Source organism: Notamacropus eugenii, chromosome 2, assembly GCF_028372415.1.
Source record: "Notamacropus eugenii isolate mMacEug1 chromosome 2, mMacEug1.pri_v2, whole genome shotgun sequence".
In the NCBI taxonomy this organism is placed as follows: domain Eukaryota; kingdom Metazoa; phylum Chordata; class Mammalia; order Diprotodontia; family Macropodidae; genus Notamacropus; species Notamacropus eugenii.
In genome coordinates, this window is record NC_092873.1 from 91,679,550 (window position 1) to 91,697,227 (window position 17,678).

The 17,678-nt window shown below is 37.3% G+C and overlaps 1 protein-coding gene across 1 annotated transcript in view; it reads left to right on the forward strand.

Moving 5' to 3' along the window:
* Window positions 1-17,678, forward strand: part of BLTP3A (bridge-like lipid transfer protein family member 3A) — a 76,145-nt gene that overhangs the window by 28,541 nt on the left and 29,926 nt on the right. The window contains exons 7-8 of the mRNA XM_072641815.1: window positions 12,200-12,370; window positions 12,872-13,061. Coding sequence (XP_072497916.1) covers window positions 12,200-12,370; window positions 12,872-13,061 — 361 coding nt within the window. The remainder of the gene's footprint in view (window positions 1-12,199; window positions 12,371-12,871; window positions 13,062-17,678) is intronic.

Below are 17,678 nucleotides of genomic sequence, written 5' to 3' on the forward strand. Positions count from 1 at the left end.
TTATTCTTGTGTACGGTGTCAGGCATTGGTCTATGCCCAGTTTCTGCCACACTGTTATCCAGTTTTCCAAGCAGTTTTTGTCATACAGTGAGTTCTTATCCCAGAAGCTGGGGTCCTTGGGTTTATCAAACAGTAGATTGCTATATTCATTGACTACTGTATCTTGAGTACCTAACTATTCCACTGGTTTACTCCTCTATTTCTTAGCCAGTATCAAGTGGTTTTGATGATTGCTGCTTTATAATAGAATTTGAGATCTGATAGGGCTAGGCCACCTTCCCTAGCATTTCTTTTCATTAGTTCCCTTGATATTCTGGACCTTTTGTTCTTCCAGATGAATTTTGGTATTATTTTTTCTAGCTCTAGAAAATAATTTTCTTATAGTTTGATTGGTATGGCACTAATTAAATAAATTAATTTAGGTAGAATTGTCATTTTTATTGTATTAGCTCAGCCTACCCACGAGCAACTGATGTTTTTCCCCTTACTTAGATCTGACTTTATTTGTAGGAAAAATGTTTTGTAATTGTGTTCATTTAGTCCCCGGGTTTATTCTGGCAGGTAGACTCCCAGATATTTTATAGTGTCTACCGTAGTTTTAAAAGGGATTTCTCTTTCTATCTCTTGCTGTTGGGCTTTGTTAGTAGTATATAGAAATGCTGATGATTTATCTGACACAATCTGATACAATTTGCAACTTTGCTAAAGTTGTTTATTATTTCAAGTAGTTTTTTACTTGATTCTCTGGCATTTTCTAATTCTCTAAGTATATCATCATATCTGCAAAGAGTGATAACTTAGTTTCTTCTTTACCTATTCTAATTCCTTCAATTTCTTTTTTTCTGTTTTTGCTAAAGCTAACATTTCTAATACCATATTGAATAACAGTGGTGATAATGGACACCTTATTTTACCCTTGATCTTATTGGAAAAGCATCTAGCTTATCCCCATTGCATATAATACTTGCGAATAGTTTTAGGTAGATACTGCTTATTATTTTATGGAAGGCTCCATTTATTCCTATGCTCTCCATTGTTTTCAATAGGAATGGGTGTTGTCTTTTGTCAAAAACTTTTTCTGCATCTATTGAGATAATCATATGGTTTCTGTTAGTTTTGTTGTTGATATGATCAATAATGCAGTATGATCAATCAATGGTTCCATGTATGGATGGTATGGTGGTGGCTGATGGAGCACCTGTGTTTTCTTAGTGTTAATTATTAGGCCAAAATTAGCACAGGCAGCAGAGAATTGAACCATACTTTGTTGCATCTCAACTTCAGAGGATGCATTGAGTGTACAATCATCTGCAAAGAGAAAATCTTGCATCACCACTTTGGTCTTGCCTTGTAACCTTTTCAAATTGAAGATCTTACCATTAGTATGGTAGTTGACCTTGATGCCATGTTCATCCTCATTGAAAGCATTTGTCAACATGGCTGAAAGCGTCATGCTAAAAAGCATGGGAGCAAGCACACAGCTCTGTTTTACTCTATTGGTGACTGGGAAGGCATGAGAGCATTGTCCATTATCGAGAACCCAGGCAAACATACCGTCATGAAACTGACGTACAATATTAATGAACTTTTCCGGGCAATCAAATTTTGTATAATTTTCCACAAGCCCTCATGAATAACTGTGTCAAAGACCTTGATCAGATCTACAAACATTGTATACAGACCTCTGTTCTGCTCCTGGCATGTCTCCCAGAGTTGTCAGGCAGCAAACACCATATCGACTGTTCCTCTGCCCTTTCTGAAGCCACACTGGCTCTCAGGTATATGACCATCTTCCACGTGAAGGATCAGCCTATTAAGGAGGATTCTAGCAAGAATTTTGCCAGTAATAACTAAAAGAGAGATCCCCCTGTGATTGTCACAGGACAATCTATTCCCTTTACCTTTATAGAGATGGACAATGGAGGCATCCTTGAACTCCTGGGGGATAACCTCCTCTTGCCATATAACCTGGAAAATTTCAGTCAGTTTTTGTATGAGCAGTGGTCCTCCTACCTTGTAAATCTCAGTTGGAATAGAATCAGCTTTGCCACATGAATGGAGCCTAATGGCCCTCAAAACCTCTTCTTCAATTGGAAGTTCAGCTAAGGAGGGATTGACTTCAACCTGAAGTAAATGGTCAATGGCCTCAGCATTGATTGATGATGGTCTGTTGAGAACACTGTGGAAGTTCACTTACCTCAGCACTGTACTTTCCAAGGATATACATATTGACATTGAGGTTGATGCACACATTGCCAGAGCTAGCTCAGTGTTTGGGAGACCCCAAATAAAAGTTTAGGAGAGAACAGGTATTAGACTGACTACCAAACTGAAAGTCTACAGAGCTGTTGTGCTGACCTCATTGTTATATTCTTGTGAAACATGGACAGTCTACCAGCACCATGCCAGGAAACTGAATTACTTCCATCTGAACTGTCTTAGGAAGATTCTGAGGATCACCTGGCAGGATAAGATACCAGACACTGAAGTCCTTGCTCAAGCTGAACTGCCAAGTATTCCAACTATGCTTCAGAGAGTGCAACTCTGGTGGGCTGGCCACATTGTGCGAATGCAAAATGCCAAAAAGATTATTTTATGGAGAACTCACATGGGGCAGGTGATCACATGGTGTCCAGAAGAAGCAATACAAGGACACTCTCAAGGTCTCTCTCAAGAACTTTGGATTTGACTGTGCAACATGGGACACACTGGCACAGGACTGTTTAACATGGCGTGCCTGCATCAGAAAGGGTGCTGTGCTCTTTGAGCAAAGCAGAATTGAGACAGCATAAAGTAAACACAAGATGCGCAAATTTGGGATATCCACCCCACGTATTCGCAGACATTATCTGTGCCCAACCTGTGGTTGAGCATTCTGAGTTCATATTGGTCTGATCAGCCACAGTGGGACACACTGAAATTTCACTTTATTATGGGGATGTCATTTTGGTTCTCTTTGAAGACAAAGGACAACTAACCGGCCAATGCTGATAGTTTTCTTAATATTGAACTAGCTCTGCATTCCTGGTATAAATCCTACCTGATCCTAATGCATTATTCTTGTGATAAGTTGCTGTATTCTTTTTGCTAGTATCTTATTTAAAAATTTTGCATCCATATTCATTAGAGAAATTGGTCTATAATTTTCTTTCTCTGTTTTGGCTTTTCCTGTTTTAGGTATCACAACCATATTTGTATCATAAAAATAATTTTGTAGGACTCGTTCACCAGTTTTCCCAAATAGTCTATATAGTATTAGAATTTATTGTTCTTTAAATATTTGGTAGAATTCACTTGTAAATCCATCTGGAGATTTTTTACTGGGGAGTTCAATAATAGCTTGTTCAATTTCTTTTTCTGAGATTGGATTATTTAAGTATTCAACTTCCTCTTCTGTTAATCTAGGAAATTTATATTTTTTAAAATATTCATCCATCTCACTTTGTTGAATTTATGGGTTTACAGTTGGGCAAAGTAATTTCTAATTTTTGTTTTAATTTCCTCCTCTATGGAGGTGAGTTCACCCTTTTCATTTTTGATATTGGTAATTTTGTTTTCTTTTTTTATTCAAATTGATCAAAGGTTTATCAATTTTATTGTTTTTTTCATAAAACCAACTCTTAGTTTTATTTATTAATTTAATAGTTTTCTTAATTTCAATTTTATTACTCTCTCCTTTGGTTTTCAGTATTTCTAATTTGGTATTTACTTGGAGACCTTCAGTTTGTTCTTTTCTAGCTTTTTCAGCTGCATGCCCAATTCATTGATCTCCTCTTTCTCTATTTTATTCATGTAGGCATTCAAAGATATAAAACTTCCCCTAAGAACTGCTTTTGCAGTATCCCGTAAATTTTGGTAGGTTGTCTCATTATTGTCATTCTCTTGAATGAAATTGTTGATTGTTTCTATGATTTGTTGTTTAACCCACTCATTCTTTAGGATTAGATTATTTAGTTTCCAATTAATTTTTAGTCTATCTTTCCATTGCCTTTTGTTACAAACGATCTTTATTGCATTTTGATCTGAGAAAGATGCATTCACTATCTCTGCCTTTCTGCACTGGATTGTGAGATTTATGCCCTAGTACATAGTCAGTTTTTGTATATGTACCATGTACCACTGAGAAAAAGGTATATTTCTATCTATCCCCATTCAATTTTCTCCAGAGATCTATCATATGTACCTTATCCAGAATTTTTTTCACCTCTTTAACTTTTCTTGTTTATTTTGAGGTTAGATTTATCAGGTACAGAAAGGGGGATGTTGGGGTCCCCCACTCATATAGTTTTGCTGTTTATTTCTTTCTGTAACTTCCTTAATTTCTCCTCTAAGAATGTGAATGCTATACCACTTGGTGCATATATGTTTAGTAATGATACTGCTTCGTTGTCTATGGTGCCTTTTAGCAGGATATCGTTTCCTTCCTTTTCTCTTTTGATTAGATCTACTTCTGCTTTCGCTTTGTCTGAGATTAGGATTGCTACCCCTGCTTTTTTTACATCAGCTGAAACATAATATATTCTGCTCCAACCTTTTACCTCTAACCTCTGTGTATCCCCCTGTTTCAGATGTGTTTCTTATAAACAATATATTGTTGGATTAGGGTTTTTAATCCATTCTGCTCTCTGCCTCTGTTTTATCATAGAGTGCATCCCATTCACATTCACAGTTATGATTAACATCTTTGTCTTTTCCTCCATCCTATGTCCCCCGTTTATGCTTTTGCTTCCCCTTTTTCCCTTCCCTTCCACAACAGAGTTTTAATTTTTGACCACCACCTCCCTCACTTTTCCTTCCCTTCTTTCAGCCCCCCTCCCTTTTACTCTGTTTACCTTACTACTTCTTCCCTCCCTTTTAACCTCCACTCCATTTTCTTTCCCCTTTCTCCTCCTACTGCCTATAGAACTAGTTAGATTTCTGTACTTAACTGAATTTGTTCTTCCTCTCTTGAACCAAAAGAGTTGAGAGTAAGTCTCAAATAGTGCTCATCTCCCTCTCCTCTTTCCCTCTACTGTAACATGTTTTTGTGCCTCTTCCTGTTACATAATTTACCTTTTTCTGCCTCCTTAACATCTCCCATTACAATTCCTTCATACCTTTAAATCACATTTTTATCATCACATCATTTAATTTATACCCATTCCCTCTATGTATATCCCTTTTAAATATCATAATAAATATACAATTCTCAAGATGAATAAGTATTATCTTCCCTTATAGGGATGTAAGCAGTTTGCCCATATTGAGTAACAAGTTTTTTTTCCCTGTTTACCTTTTTATGCCTCTCTTGAGACTTGTGTTTGAAGATTGAATTTTCTATTGAGCTCTGGCCTTTTCATCAGGAAGGTTTGGAAATCCCTTATTTAATTAAATGTCCATCTCCTTGCCTGAAATATTATGCTCAATTTTGCTGGGTAGTTGATCCTTGATTGTAATCCCATCTCCTTTGCCTGACAGAATATCATATTCCAATCCCTCTAACTTTTTAACATAGAAGCTGTAAGGTCCTGTGTGATCCTGAATGTAGCTCCTCGATATTTGAATTGTTTCTTTCTGGCTGCTTGTAGTATTTTCTCCTTCACTTAATAGTTCTGGAATTTGGCAACAATATTCCTTGGTGTTTTCAGTTTGGGATCTCTTTTAGGAGGTGATTTGTGGATTCATTTTATGATGATTTTGCCCTCTGGATCTAGGACCTCTGGGCAGTTTTCCTTGATGATTTCTTGGAAGATATTGTACAGGCTCTTTTTTCATCATGGCTTTCTGGTAGACCAATAATTCTTAGATTTTTCTCTCCTGGATCTGTTTTCCAGGTCAGTTGTTTTTCCAGTGAGATATTTTACATTTTCTTCTGTTTTTTTCCTTCTTTAGATTCTATTTGACTGATTCTTGATGTCTCATAGAGTCATTAGCTTCGATTTGCCCAATTCTAATTTTAAATAGATTGTTTTCTTCAGTTAATTTTTGCATCTCCTTTTCCATTTGCCCAATTGATCCTTTTATGGAGTTTTTTTCTCCAGTTAGGTTTTGTATTTCCTTTTACATTTGTCCAATTTTTCTTTTAAATTCTTCAATGATTTCTTTTTTCATATTTTTAAGGTCATTGGCCGGTTTTTCTTTTACTCCTCTAATTTGGCTTTTAAAATCCTTCTTGAGCTCTTCCAAGAATGCTCTTTGGGCTTGAGACCTGTTCATATCCCCTTCCGAAGTTTCAGATGGGAGTGCATTCTCAGTGCTGACCTCTTCAGTATTTGTGTTTTGGTCCTTGTCCACATAGAAAGATTCTATGGTCTTTATTTTTCTGGTTTGCTTCTTGCTCATGATGATCACCCTTTTCCTGACTTTTAAAGTGGATCTCTGCTTCTGGGACATGGGGGTTCTATCCCACAGTTCTTGTGCGTAGAACTTGAGGCTTTCTGTATTGTGGCCTCTGGTTCTTTCAGCTAGAAGCTAAAATACTGCAGCTTACCTGCTGCTGAGTTGACTGGTGTGGCAGAGCAGAAACCAGGTGAAGTCTAAGTTTCCCTGGAGTTAACGTGAGGCTTGCTGTGTTAGGTGTGTGGTAGGATGACCACAGGAGGTCTCCTCTCCTCAGCTAGAGCACAGGCAAGCTCAGTGGTTGATGAACCCTGTCAGCACTAGTGTCTTCCTGATTCCCCTGGCTGTGCTGAGGTATGCCTGGGGTCATGTTGTTGGCAATTATGGGCTCCACCTCTCTGGGACTCAAGATCTCCTCCTGGTTTGCTGAGGTGAGACTATCTGGGACAGCTGTGTTTCTGCACTGGTCCCCTTCAGTCACAGCAAGAGTCACATTGGCAATTTTCCTCATGGGCTAAGAGACTGTTTACCCCTTCAGCTGATCCTACTGTTCCAGGATTTTTCCTGGGGAAATATTCTCTGGGTTTTTCAAGTCAACAAAAGAAAGGGGATAGCATTTTCAGATCACTCTGCTATCTTGGCTCCCGGAAGTCTTTATTACTTCTTAGTCAACACAGAAAACTTCAGAGAATTCTGAAATTATTTAATCACAGAATTTGAGAGTTAGAAGGTGACTGACCTCAGCAGCCATCTAGTCCCATACACAAAAGCAATTTCCACTATGATATTCATCCAGCCTGAGCTTAAAGATCTCCAAGGGAAAGGAACCCACCACCTTTCATGAGTTTATTCCACTTTTAACTCTAATTGTTTGGTGATTTTTCTTGACATCAAACCTAAATTGGACTCTTTGCAACTTCCATACATTGCTCCTGCTTTAGCCCTCTGAGGCTAATGAGAACAAGTCTAAAACCTCTTCCGCGACAGCCCTTTAAACACTTGAAGGCAGTTATTGTGCATCCCTTCTTTTCTTCAGGCTAAACACCTATTTCCTTCAACTGATCCTCATACAATATGATCCCAAGACTTTTCTCCATCCTTTGGATACTCCAGTTTACCAGGGTCTTTATTAAACTGTATGGTGTCCAGAACTGAATACAGAAGTCTGGATAAGGTTCTGACCAGTGTGCATTACAATGGAAGTATCTATTACCTCCCTATTCCTGGAAGCTGTGCTTTTCTTAATGTAATTCAAGATCAGATAAGCTTTTTTGGCTTCTACAGCACACCACTGACTCAGATTGAATTTGAATGTATAACACCACACCACACCACACCCCTTTGTGAAGTTGATTTTCTTATACCTAAGTGAAGACTTTATATTTATTCCTACTGAATTTCATCTTCTAGAATTGGGCCAATGCTCTAGCCTATCAAGATCCTTTTGGATCCTGACTCTGTCATCCACTTAGCTGTCCTGCCCAGCTTTGTGTCATCAGCAAGTTTGTTGAGAACATATCATCTATGAGAATATATCATCCATCCAAGTTGTTGGTAAAAATATTAAATAGCAGTGGGTCAAACACAGATCCCTGGAGTATTTATTTTACTGGACAACTCCTGCCACATTGAGATTTAATCATTAACTACTACTCTGAGTCTGAATATCCATCCACTTCTGAATTCAGCTGATGGTGTTATTGTAAACTCCATATCTGTTCATTTTCTACCAAAAAATAGTTTGAAATAGTTTATCAGCTAGGTAAACTATATCTGTGTCATTCCCTTCATCAACTAGTTTAATAATTCTGTCAAAAAAATATGATATTACTCCAACACAACCTGTCTTGATGAAAATAGATTCTTGATGAAAACAGGCTCTCTGTCATCACTACTTCCCTTTCTAGAATCTAGATGTTCAGCAACCATCTCTTCAGTGATCCATTTTTGGATTTTCCTGGGAATTAAAATATATACTACTGACCTGTGATTTATAAACACTATTCTCTTTCCCTTTTTGGAAATTGAAGGGGTGAAACAAGGATGTCCATTATCACCACTGTTATTCAATATGGTACTGGAAATATTAGCTTTATCAATAAGAGAAGAAAAAGAAATTGAAGGAATTGGAATAGACAGAGAAAAAGCTAAGTTATCACTCTTTGCAGATGCTATGATGATATACTTAGAGAATCCCAGAGAATCAAGTAAAAAACTATTTGAAATAAACAACTTTGGCAAAGTTGCAGGTTACAAAATAAACCCATACAAATCTTCTGCATTTCTATATATTACTAACAAAGCCCAATAGCAAGAGATAGAAAGAGAAATCTCATTTAAAGCTATGGTAGACACTATAAAATATTTGGGAGTCTACCTGCCGAAACAAACCCAGGGACTATATGAACACAATTACAAAACACTTTTCACACAAATAAAGTCAGATCTGAGTAAGGGGTAAAACATGAGTGCTCATGGGTGGGCCGAGCCAATATAATAAAAATGACAATTCTACCTAAATTAATTTATTTAGTCAGTGCCATACCAATCAAACTATCAGATAATTATTTTCTAGAGCTAGAAAAAAAATATCAAAATTCATCTGGAAGAACAAAAGGTCCAGAATATCAAGGGAACTAATGAAAAGAAATGCTAGGGAAGGTGGCCTAGCTCTACCAGATCTCAGATTATATTATAAAGCAGCATTTATCCAAACCACTTGGTATTGGCTAAGAAACAGAAGGGTAGACCTTCTGTGGAATAGTTAGGTACTCAAGATACAGTAGTCAATGAATATAGCAATCTACTGTTTGATAAACCCAAGGACCCCAGCTTCTGGGATAAGAACTCACTGTTTGACAAAAATTGCTGGGGAAATTGGATAACAGTGTGGCAGAAACTAGGCATAGACCAATGCCTGACACCATACGCAAGAATGAAGTCCAAATGAGTACATAATGTAGGTATAAATGTTGATACTATAAACAAATTAGTGGAGCAAGGAATACTGTATTTATCAGATTTATGGAGAAGGGAAGAATTTTTGACTAAGAGGTAGAAAACATTGTGAAGTACAAAATGGATAATTTTGATTACATTAAATTGAAAAGTTTTTGCACAAACAAACCCAATGCAACCAAGACTAGGAGGGAAGCAGAAAACTGGGAAAGAATTTTTGTAACTAGTGTCTGTGATAAAGGCCTCATTTCTAAAATATATAGAGAACAGTCAAATGTACAAGAATACAAGTCATTCCCCAATTGATAAATGGTCAAAGGATATGAACAGGCAGTTTTCAGAGGAAGAAATTAAAGCTATCTATAGTTGTATGAAAAAATGCTCCAAATCACTATTGATTAGAGAGATGCAAATCAAAACAACTCTGAGATATCACATCACACCTATCAGATTGACTAACATGACAAAATAGGATGATGATAAATGTTGGAGAAGACGTAGGAGAGTTTGGAACACTCATTCATTGTTGGTGGAGCTGTGAGCTGATCCAACCATTCTGAAGAGCAATTTGGAACTATGCCCAAAGGACTAGAAAAATGTGCATACCCTTTGAGCCAGCAATACTGCTTCTAGGACTGTATCCTCAAAAGATCACAAAAATGAGAAAGGGTCCCACATGTGCAAAAATATTTATAGCCGCACTCTTTGTGGTGGCCAAAAACTGGAAATCAAGGGGATGCCCATCAATTGGGGAATAGCTGGATAAACTGTGGTATATGAATGTAATGGAATACTATTGTGCTATAAGAAATGATGAACAGGAAGACTTCAGAGAGGCCTGGAAAGACTTATATGATCTCAAGCTGAGCAAAAGGAGCAGAACCAGGAGGACTTTGTACACAGCAACAACCATAATGTGTGAGGATTTTTTCTGGTAGACTTAGAACTTATTGCGGTGTAAAGACTTAAAAAATTCCCAACAGTCTCTTAAGGCAAAATGCCTTCTACATCCAGAGAAAGAACTATGGAATTCAGTCACAGAAGGTAGCAGATCATTTTCTTTTGTATTATGTTTTGGTTTGTTTTATGATTTCTCCCCTTCATTTTAATTCTTCTATGCAACATGACTGAGGTGAAAATGTATTTAATAGGAATGTATGTGTAGAATCTATGTAAAACTGTATGCCGTCTCAGGAAGGGAGAGGAAAGGTAGGGGGGAAGGAGGGGAAGGGAGGGGGAAAAAAAATCTAAGTTATATGGAAGTGATTGTAGAACACTGAAAACAAAATAATAATTTTCAAAAAGAAAATTTAATATACATTTGTTCTTCTTCAGTCTTATGGTGCTGCTCCCATTTTCCATGATCTTTCAAATATTACCAGCAGTAACTTAGCAATCACATTTGCCACTTCTTTCAGGACTTAGGGATGAGTTCATCTAGGTCACTATTGCTTTATTTATTTGGGTATTAACTTCCCGTTACTAATTTTTTTTCTGTTATTTCCAGTACAACAGTCATTCTCCTTGATGGAGATAACAGAAACAAAATGAAAGTTATGAAGCTCTGTCTACTTTCTGTTGTCATATCCACTCCAAAGCAATAGTCCTAAACTTTGATCTTCTTTTTCATCCTTAACATAGGTTGGAAAAAAAAATCAAACCTTTTTTCATTGTCCTTAGCTTCTGTTGCTAACATCATTCTGAGCTTTATTATTGCTGACAGTGTTTGAACAAGACCATGCCACTCTCATTCATATCTATTATTACTTGACCTTTCTTCCATCATTCCATACATTTATCTTTTATTTTAATTGATTGGTAAGTTCTCTGTCCATCCATTTTCTTCTTTTCAGACAAGTCCATTTTCCTTCCTCCTTAAAATTGTTTCTCTTTTTTTGCCTTCAGAATTAAAGTGTTTTGGAGCAATTTAGTCTCTGGGAATCTTATCTTTCCTCTGCACCCTTCAAATTCTAGGGTAAAGAGAAACCAGATCTCAAAGCAGTTTACAAATGTTTCTCTGCCCTGCTTGTTCTCTTTATTTTCTTTAAGGGACTCAGTAGGTTGGGAAGTGGGAAACTCACCCCAAACAATCCCTCTTTTATTCTTCTACACACTGTCACCAAGGTACTGCTAACAGCAGCAACCCCTCTAGCTGAATATATCTCTCTTGTGACTCTGTTAATGTTCAAAGAAACTCAGTTTTACCTCAGGTTACAAAATAATTTGCCTTGGGCCTTGCCTAGAGGGAAGTGGATGGTGAGTTTCCCATCTTTAAAAGTCTTCCATATCATTTATACGGATAGCTCTGGTTATGATTTTTAAATAAATTTTAACTATCCCCTTGACTTTATCCCCAAAGTTAAAGTCAACATAAAACTTTCCTGGGAAAATTCTGAATGTGGTTAGTAAGTATCTGTATGTCCTTGGATTTTTTTAGACAATATTACCTAAATACTAATTTTTAGACACTATTGTCTACTGCCAATGGCCAAATGTACTTTTTATACAAAGGCATATTCCAACTTTAATAGGGCATCTGTAAATATCCTGAAGACTAATCACTAAAACACTTGGAAAATATTTCTTTGTATATCATTGTTAACTTTTTTCAATAGTTGAGGCAGTGACAAATGGGTCACCAACATGATGAGGTTAGCAAAAAAAAAAATCATTATTTAATTTTGTATGTGTAAATGAAATGCTTGTAACTTTGATGGAGACTTGTAGGGCATGAGTGTTCAGCAAACCACTATATGGTTTTTGCCAAATGCTAAGGATGAAACCAAGCTACTTAACAACAAAAGCAAAATAAAACAAAACCCTGGGGGTTGAGGAGCCATTTCTTAGGTTAACCAGGTGAAGTTGATTTTAGGAATTGAAATTATACAAGAAGCTGAATTCCACACTACCTTTCCCCTGTCAGACCAAAGACTGCAATGTGATAGCCTCCAAGTTGATGTTCCTGCTGGATGACCTGCTATGGGTACTCACTGACTCACAGCTCAAGGCTATGATGAAGTATGCAGAGTCATTGAGTGAGGCCATGGAGAAGTCAGCCCTACAGAGAAAGAGCTTGGCACCTGAGCCCACACAAGTGAGTTGGTACAATGGACTTCTCTGATGGAGGTAGGAAGAGTGCAGGGAGTAGGGAGAGTAAAAGAAGGGAATGGGAGATTTCTGTTGGTAGGATGACCAGTTCTTCCATTTGATTTATTAGTAGATCTGCCATCTATCTTTTCTCTTAGGTTTTTCTGTAGTCTACCTAATAGTAACATTTAAATGATAATGGACAAAATGAACAAAAATGGAAAAAATGTGTTAGTGATTTCTTTGCAGTCTGACTAGTTCTACTCATGTTGTGGAGTTTTTGTTGAAAAGGGTAGAACCAGCCCAAAGTGAGAAGCCAAGTTTATGAGTATAAGAGAAGGGGGATATCTTGTCCTGGAACAGTGTAGTTCATGATGTATGTTGACTTTCCCCAGCATTATTATATGCTTTGTTTACTTTAAGAAAGCCTATAGGAAGAGTATTGGTGTTTTACCCAATATTCTTTATGTTACAGATATTTCTTGTTACCATATTCTTTACATTACAGAATACTTCACCTGTTGCTCCCAGTGCCCATCATTCTTGGAGCCACACATTTGGTAGTGGTCAGAGCAATGTTAGCAACAGCCGTATCAGCCAGTACTTTGAGAAGTTTGATGTGAAAGAATCATCTTATCATCTGCTTATTTCGCGCTTGGATCTACACATTTGTGATGACAGCCAGTCCCGGGAACCAGGTGAGATCTGGCACTAGGCATGAAACTCCAAATTATATAGATACCTTCAGTTCAGAGGAAATCACTGAACAGAACCTAAGGATACGTCCTCTGGGGCCACAGAGGAGTACTTTATTTAGACTAATTGTGTTTAAATTCTGCTTCCAATAAAAGAGCTGTGTTCCTGATTATAGAGCATAATTCTAGCTAAGTTGATTTTATTTGTTTTTGTATGTGGTATAAAATACTCCTGTTTACCTTTTGGTTCCTTTATACTGTTTACCCTGAGCTGTCCTTTGGAAATATCTCCCATCTGATCACTCAATACTTTTCCTTTCCTCTTAGTCCTAACCATAAGGTAGGGGTTTGGGGAAGGGAGTGGATTAAATGTTTAGGAGAAAAGGAAGGAGAGGATTAGCTTCCACATTTCAAAATAGAAGACCCCTCTCATTCTCCACCCTACTCCTCACCTTACAGCTCCCTTCCCCCATCCCCTATCCCAAACCTCCAAGTTCAGTACCCCATGCTATTCTGGTCATCTGAAGGTTACCACTTCAACACCTTCTTTGCCTTCCAACAGTATTCTCTGCTTCAGAATTCTCTTTGCCTCTGTAAAATAACAATACAAGCAAACATTTATTCATTGCTTACTGTGTACAGAACACTGTCTTAGGTCCTGGGGGGAAATTTTTTTTTAATCTAGACCTCATTTCATTGATGTATGGAAGTCCTTTTGAGGAAAATCTCTTTATCAGCGGAAAAATCTTCTGCAACTTCTCGTCTTAAAGATGAGGAGTTAGATGTGAGGTGGCTTACTGATCGATCATATGCTCAGTATGTATCAGGCAGAACCCAAAATCAGTTCTTCATGATGGAGGGCTACAACATGCAGCCTGGGGTATGTGCACTACTAAAATAAAACAAGTTCCCTTCCTTTAAGGATCTCATTGTCTATTAGGAGATAAGATACCAATGAATGTTGCTAGAACACATAATATTACATAATAAATGCTTTAAAAACTGAGCTATTCTTTTTCTTTCCCTTGGTGTCAAGTGCAGGGAAACAGTTTGATTAGCAGTCATTAAGCTCCACAAATGGTGGATTTGTAATTCAGTTTCAAATAACCTTGATGCGAGTAACTTTCTTGCTGTGCTCGCATGATATTTTATACTTTTTAGTTTTCATTTCATTTTGTTTCATTATTACAATGGTTTTTTTACACCTCAAATGCTCAAATGGATTTGTGACCTCATTGATTCGGGGAGTTCCCAACATTACAAAGATTGGGACCTATCCATGACTGCCTATTCTGAAATATTTTTGTCTTGAACACAGGGAGGACACCTCCTCGCCTCCCAGAGCACAGGGCCTTTCCTTGATTTCTGCTGACATCCTGCCTTTCATTTCTTGTCCTCACCACAGGATTGAGCCTATCTCCTTTTATTCTCATTACATTCCCTTATGACATCTTTTATTCCTTCTTTGCAGAGTCCTTGTTGGTTATATGTTTGCAGCATGCTTCTGTCCCCCACATTTCTTCTCCATCTTGCCTTTTGTATGAGTGTTTCTCATGCTGCAGGAAAAGTGCTCCTGTTTTTCTGCCCTGCTACTGCTTCACTTTGCTTTGTTCACTTCCGTGTAACTATGTGCTGAGTGTCTGAGAAAAACCAAAAACTACTGAGGCATCCTTTTGGGGAGACTCAGAGCAGCGAATCAAAATTCTTTGTATCTCTTATCTTTTCCACTCTAAAGAAACATTTCTACAACTTGATTGAGTTCAAATGACTAAATGAAACTGACCGACAGTTTAAAAAAATTCTCTTCTTACTTTCCCCAAAACGTCATGCTTCCTGATAAGGGAAATAGGACTAAGGAGTTTTGTTACATCTGGAGTTCAGCAAAAAAAAATTCAAGTTTTTCAAGAGGATTTACTGTAAGAAGATGTTCTTTCATGATGTGCTTTCTTTGGCTAGTTTCTTGCTCAGTAGAGGAGAGAGTGATCAATAGTGTCAAAGCCAGAAGAGAGGTCAAGGAGAATGTGGATTAAAGAAAGGCAACTAAGACCTCATTGGAAACTTTGGATAAAGCAGTTTCAGTGGAATGATAAAGTTGGAAGCCAGATTGTAAGCTGTTAAGAAAAGAGTGAAAGAAGAGAAAGTGGAGGCACTTCTTGTAGTTGGCCTGTCAAGGAATTTAGTTACAAAGGCAAAAGAGATATAGCACAGTAGTTCATGAGTGTGGAAGAATTAAGTGAGGGTTTTTTCAGAATAAAGGAGGCACAGTCTCAAACATTATTAGAAACCAGTGTACACTGAAATCTTAGGGCGTGCGTGTTTAAGATGAAGTAGTATTGTCTCCTAAGGGCCAAGCTTGTGGAAGGAGAAGTGGAGCAAGACTTACTTCTTCCTAGTTTCTTCCTCAGATTTCTTCCTGTTTCAATCTATTTTATCTTTAGCTGCCAAAGTGATTTTTCTAATGTATAGGTCTGATCAGGTCACCACCCCTGCTCCATACCTTCTAGTGGTTCCTTATTACTTCGCTAAGCTCCTCTGGCATTCACAGACTAACAGCCTGGCCTCCACCCCACCTTTCCAGCTTCATTGTACATTATTCCCCTTTACTTAAAGTACTCTTTGGTCCAATTAAATTATTCTTCTTATTGTTCTTTATATGCTGCCTTTGCACTAACCATCCATTGTGTTTGCAATGCCCTCTCTCCTCGTCTCTGTTCTTATTTTGTTTTGTACTCTATTCCTAGAACAGTGCCTGACACAAAGTAAGCACTAACATGCTTCTCGATTGATTGATGTAGGACTGGAATTGAAGGAAAAAACATTTTCCTTTTTTCTCCCTTTCCCAGGGCCATACTTTTCTTGACCCTAAAATTCTTGGTTTGTTTATGTCATTTGTATGAGCTTCTTATTACAAAATCATGGAATTTCAGAATTTGAAAGGATCTCAGTGTTCACCCAATCAACTCCATACCTGAAAAAGAATATCTTCTATAATTTACCCAACATAATCATCAAACCTTTGATTAAAAATCTGTAATAAGGAGAACCCCCTTTCTCCTAGGGCAGCCAATTAATTATCCATTTGGAGAGCTTTAATTGTTGGGAAGTTTCTTCTGTGCATAGAACCTAAATTTACCTCTTTTTCAGCTTGATCTTAATTTCTGCCCTCTGAGGTCAAATAGAACAAATCTAATTACTCTTCCATATGCCAGTTTGAAGGGAGACATCATGTTCTCCTGAACCTTCTCTTCTCCAAGATTAACATACCCAGCTCCTTCACAACAGCCCTTATATGGCATGAACTTGAGGCCCTTCATCATTCTGGTTGCCCTCTGGATATTTTCCAACTTATCACTGCCATTCCTAATATGAGATTCCCCCAAATGGAAACTAATACTCCAGATGTAGTATTTTGAGCCAAAAAAGGCATTTCCATGATATACAGCATAACCCAAAAGGGAATATATATTTCATGATGCTTGCTTTTTAAAAAGTATATATTAAATTTTACATGTTATTTTTATAATTGTTCCTCTCACTTGCTTCCTTCTAAATCTTCTTTCTTTTTTCTTTTGTGCTTTTGCAAAAAAATGTTTTGATGGTGCCTTTTTTTATGGCATCATTTTTTTGGAATCCTTTCCTCCCTGATCTCCAATTCATAACAGAGAAAATGGGGGTGGGGGAGGAGAGAGCTTGTTTTTAACAAATAAGCAGTCAAGCAAATGAGTCCACTTCTTGGACATGCCCAAAAGTGTATATCTGTTAGGAGGGGAGTGACACGTTTTGTCATAGGTCCTCTGAAGCCATGGTTGTCAGTGCATTGATCAGAGTTGTTAAGCTTTTCAGAGTTTTGTTACTTTACCTTTTTGATGTCATTGTTTAATTTGGTCTGTTCATTCTGCATCAATTCATATTACCCAGGGTTTTCTGAATTACTTCTTTCATCATTCTCATGACATAGTGATATTCCTTTACATTCTTAAAATACAATTTGTTTTAGCATTCCACAGTTTCTAGACATCTAGTTATTTTCCTTTATATTTCCCCCCTTTTGATTTTTCCTTCAGAATAAGTAAAGTTTTTTCTTTTTTGCTTGTAGCCATGCCCTCCATTTTTCCATCCTTCTTTCTGTCATTTATCTTTCTGCCTCCTGTAGCTGCCTCCTCTTTGAGAAAACAAACTACTTAATACAGATCATACATATGCAGTCATGCAAAACATTTCCATAGTAACCATGTTAGGAAGAAGACACACACACACACACACACACACACACACACACACACACACAACCTCAAGAAAAATAAAGCAGGAAAAGTAGGCTTTGTTCCAAATTCAGATTCCTTCAGTCCTTTCTTTGGAGATGGATAGCATTTTTCATCATGAGTCCTTCAGAATTATCTTGGAACACTGTATTCTTGAGAATAATTAGGTTTTTCAAGTTGATCCTCATATAGCACTGCTGTTACCATTCTCCTTATTCTGCTCAATTCACTTGGTATCAGGTCATACAAGTGTTTCCAGGTTTTTTGAAAATTCTCCTGCTTGTCATTTCTTTTTTCAAAATAGTTTTTCCAGTTACATGTAAAACATTTTTAATATTCATTTAAAATACTGAGTTCC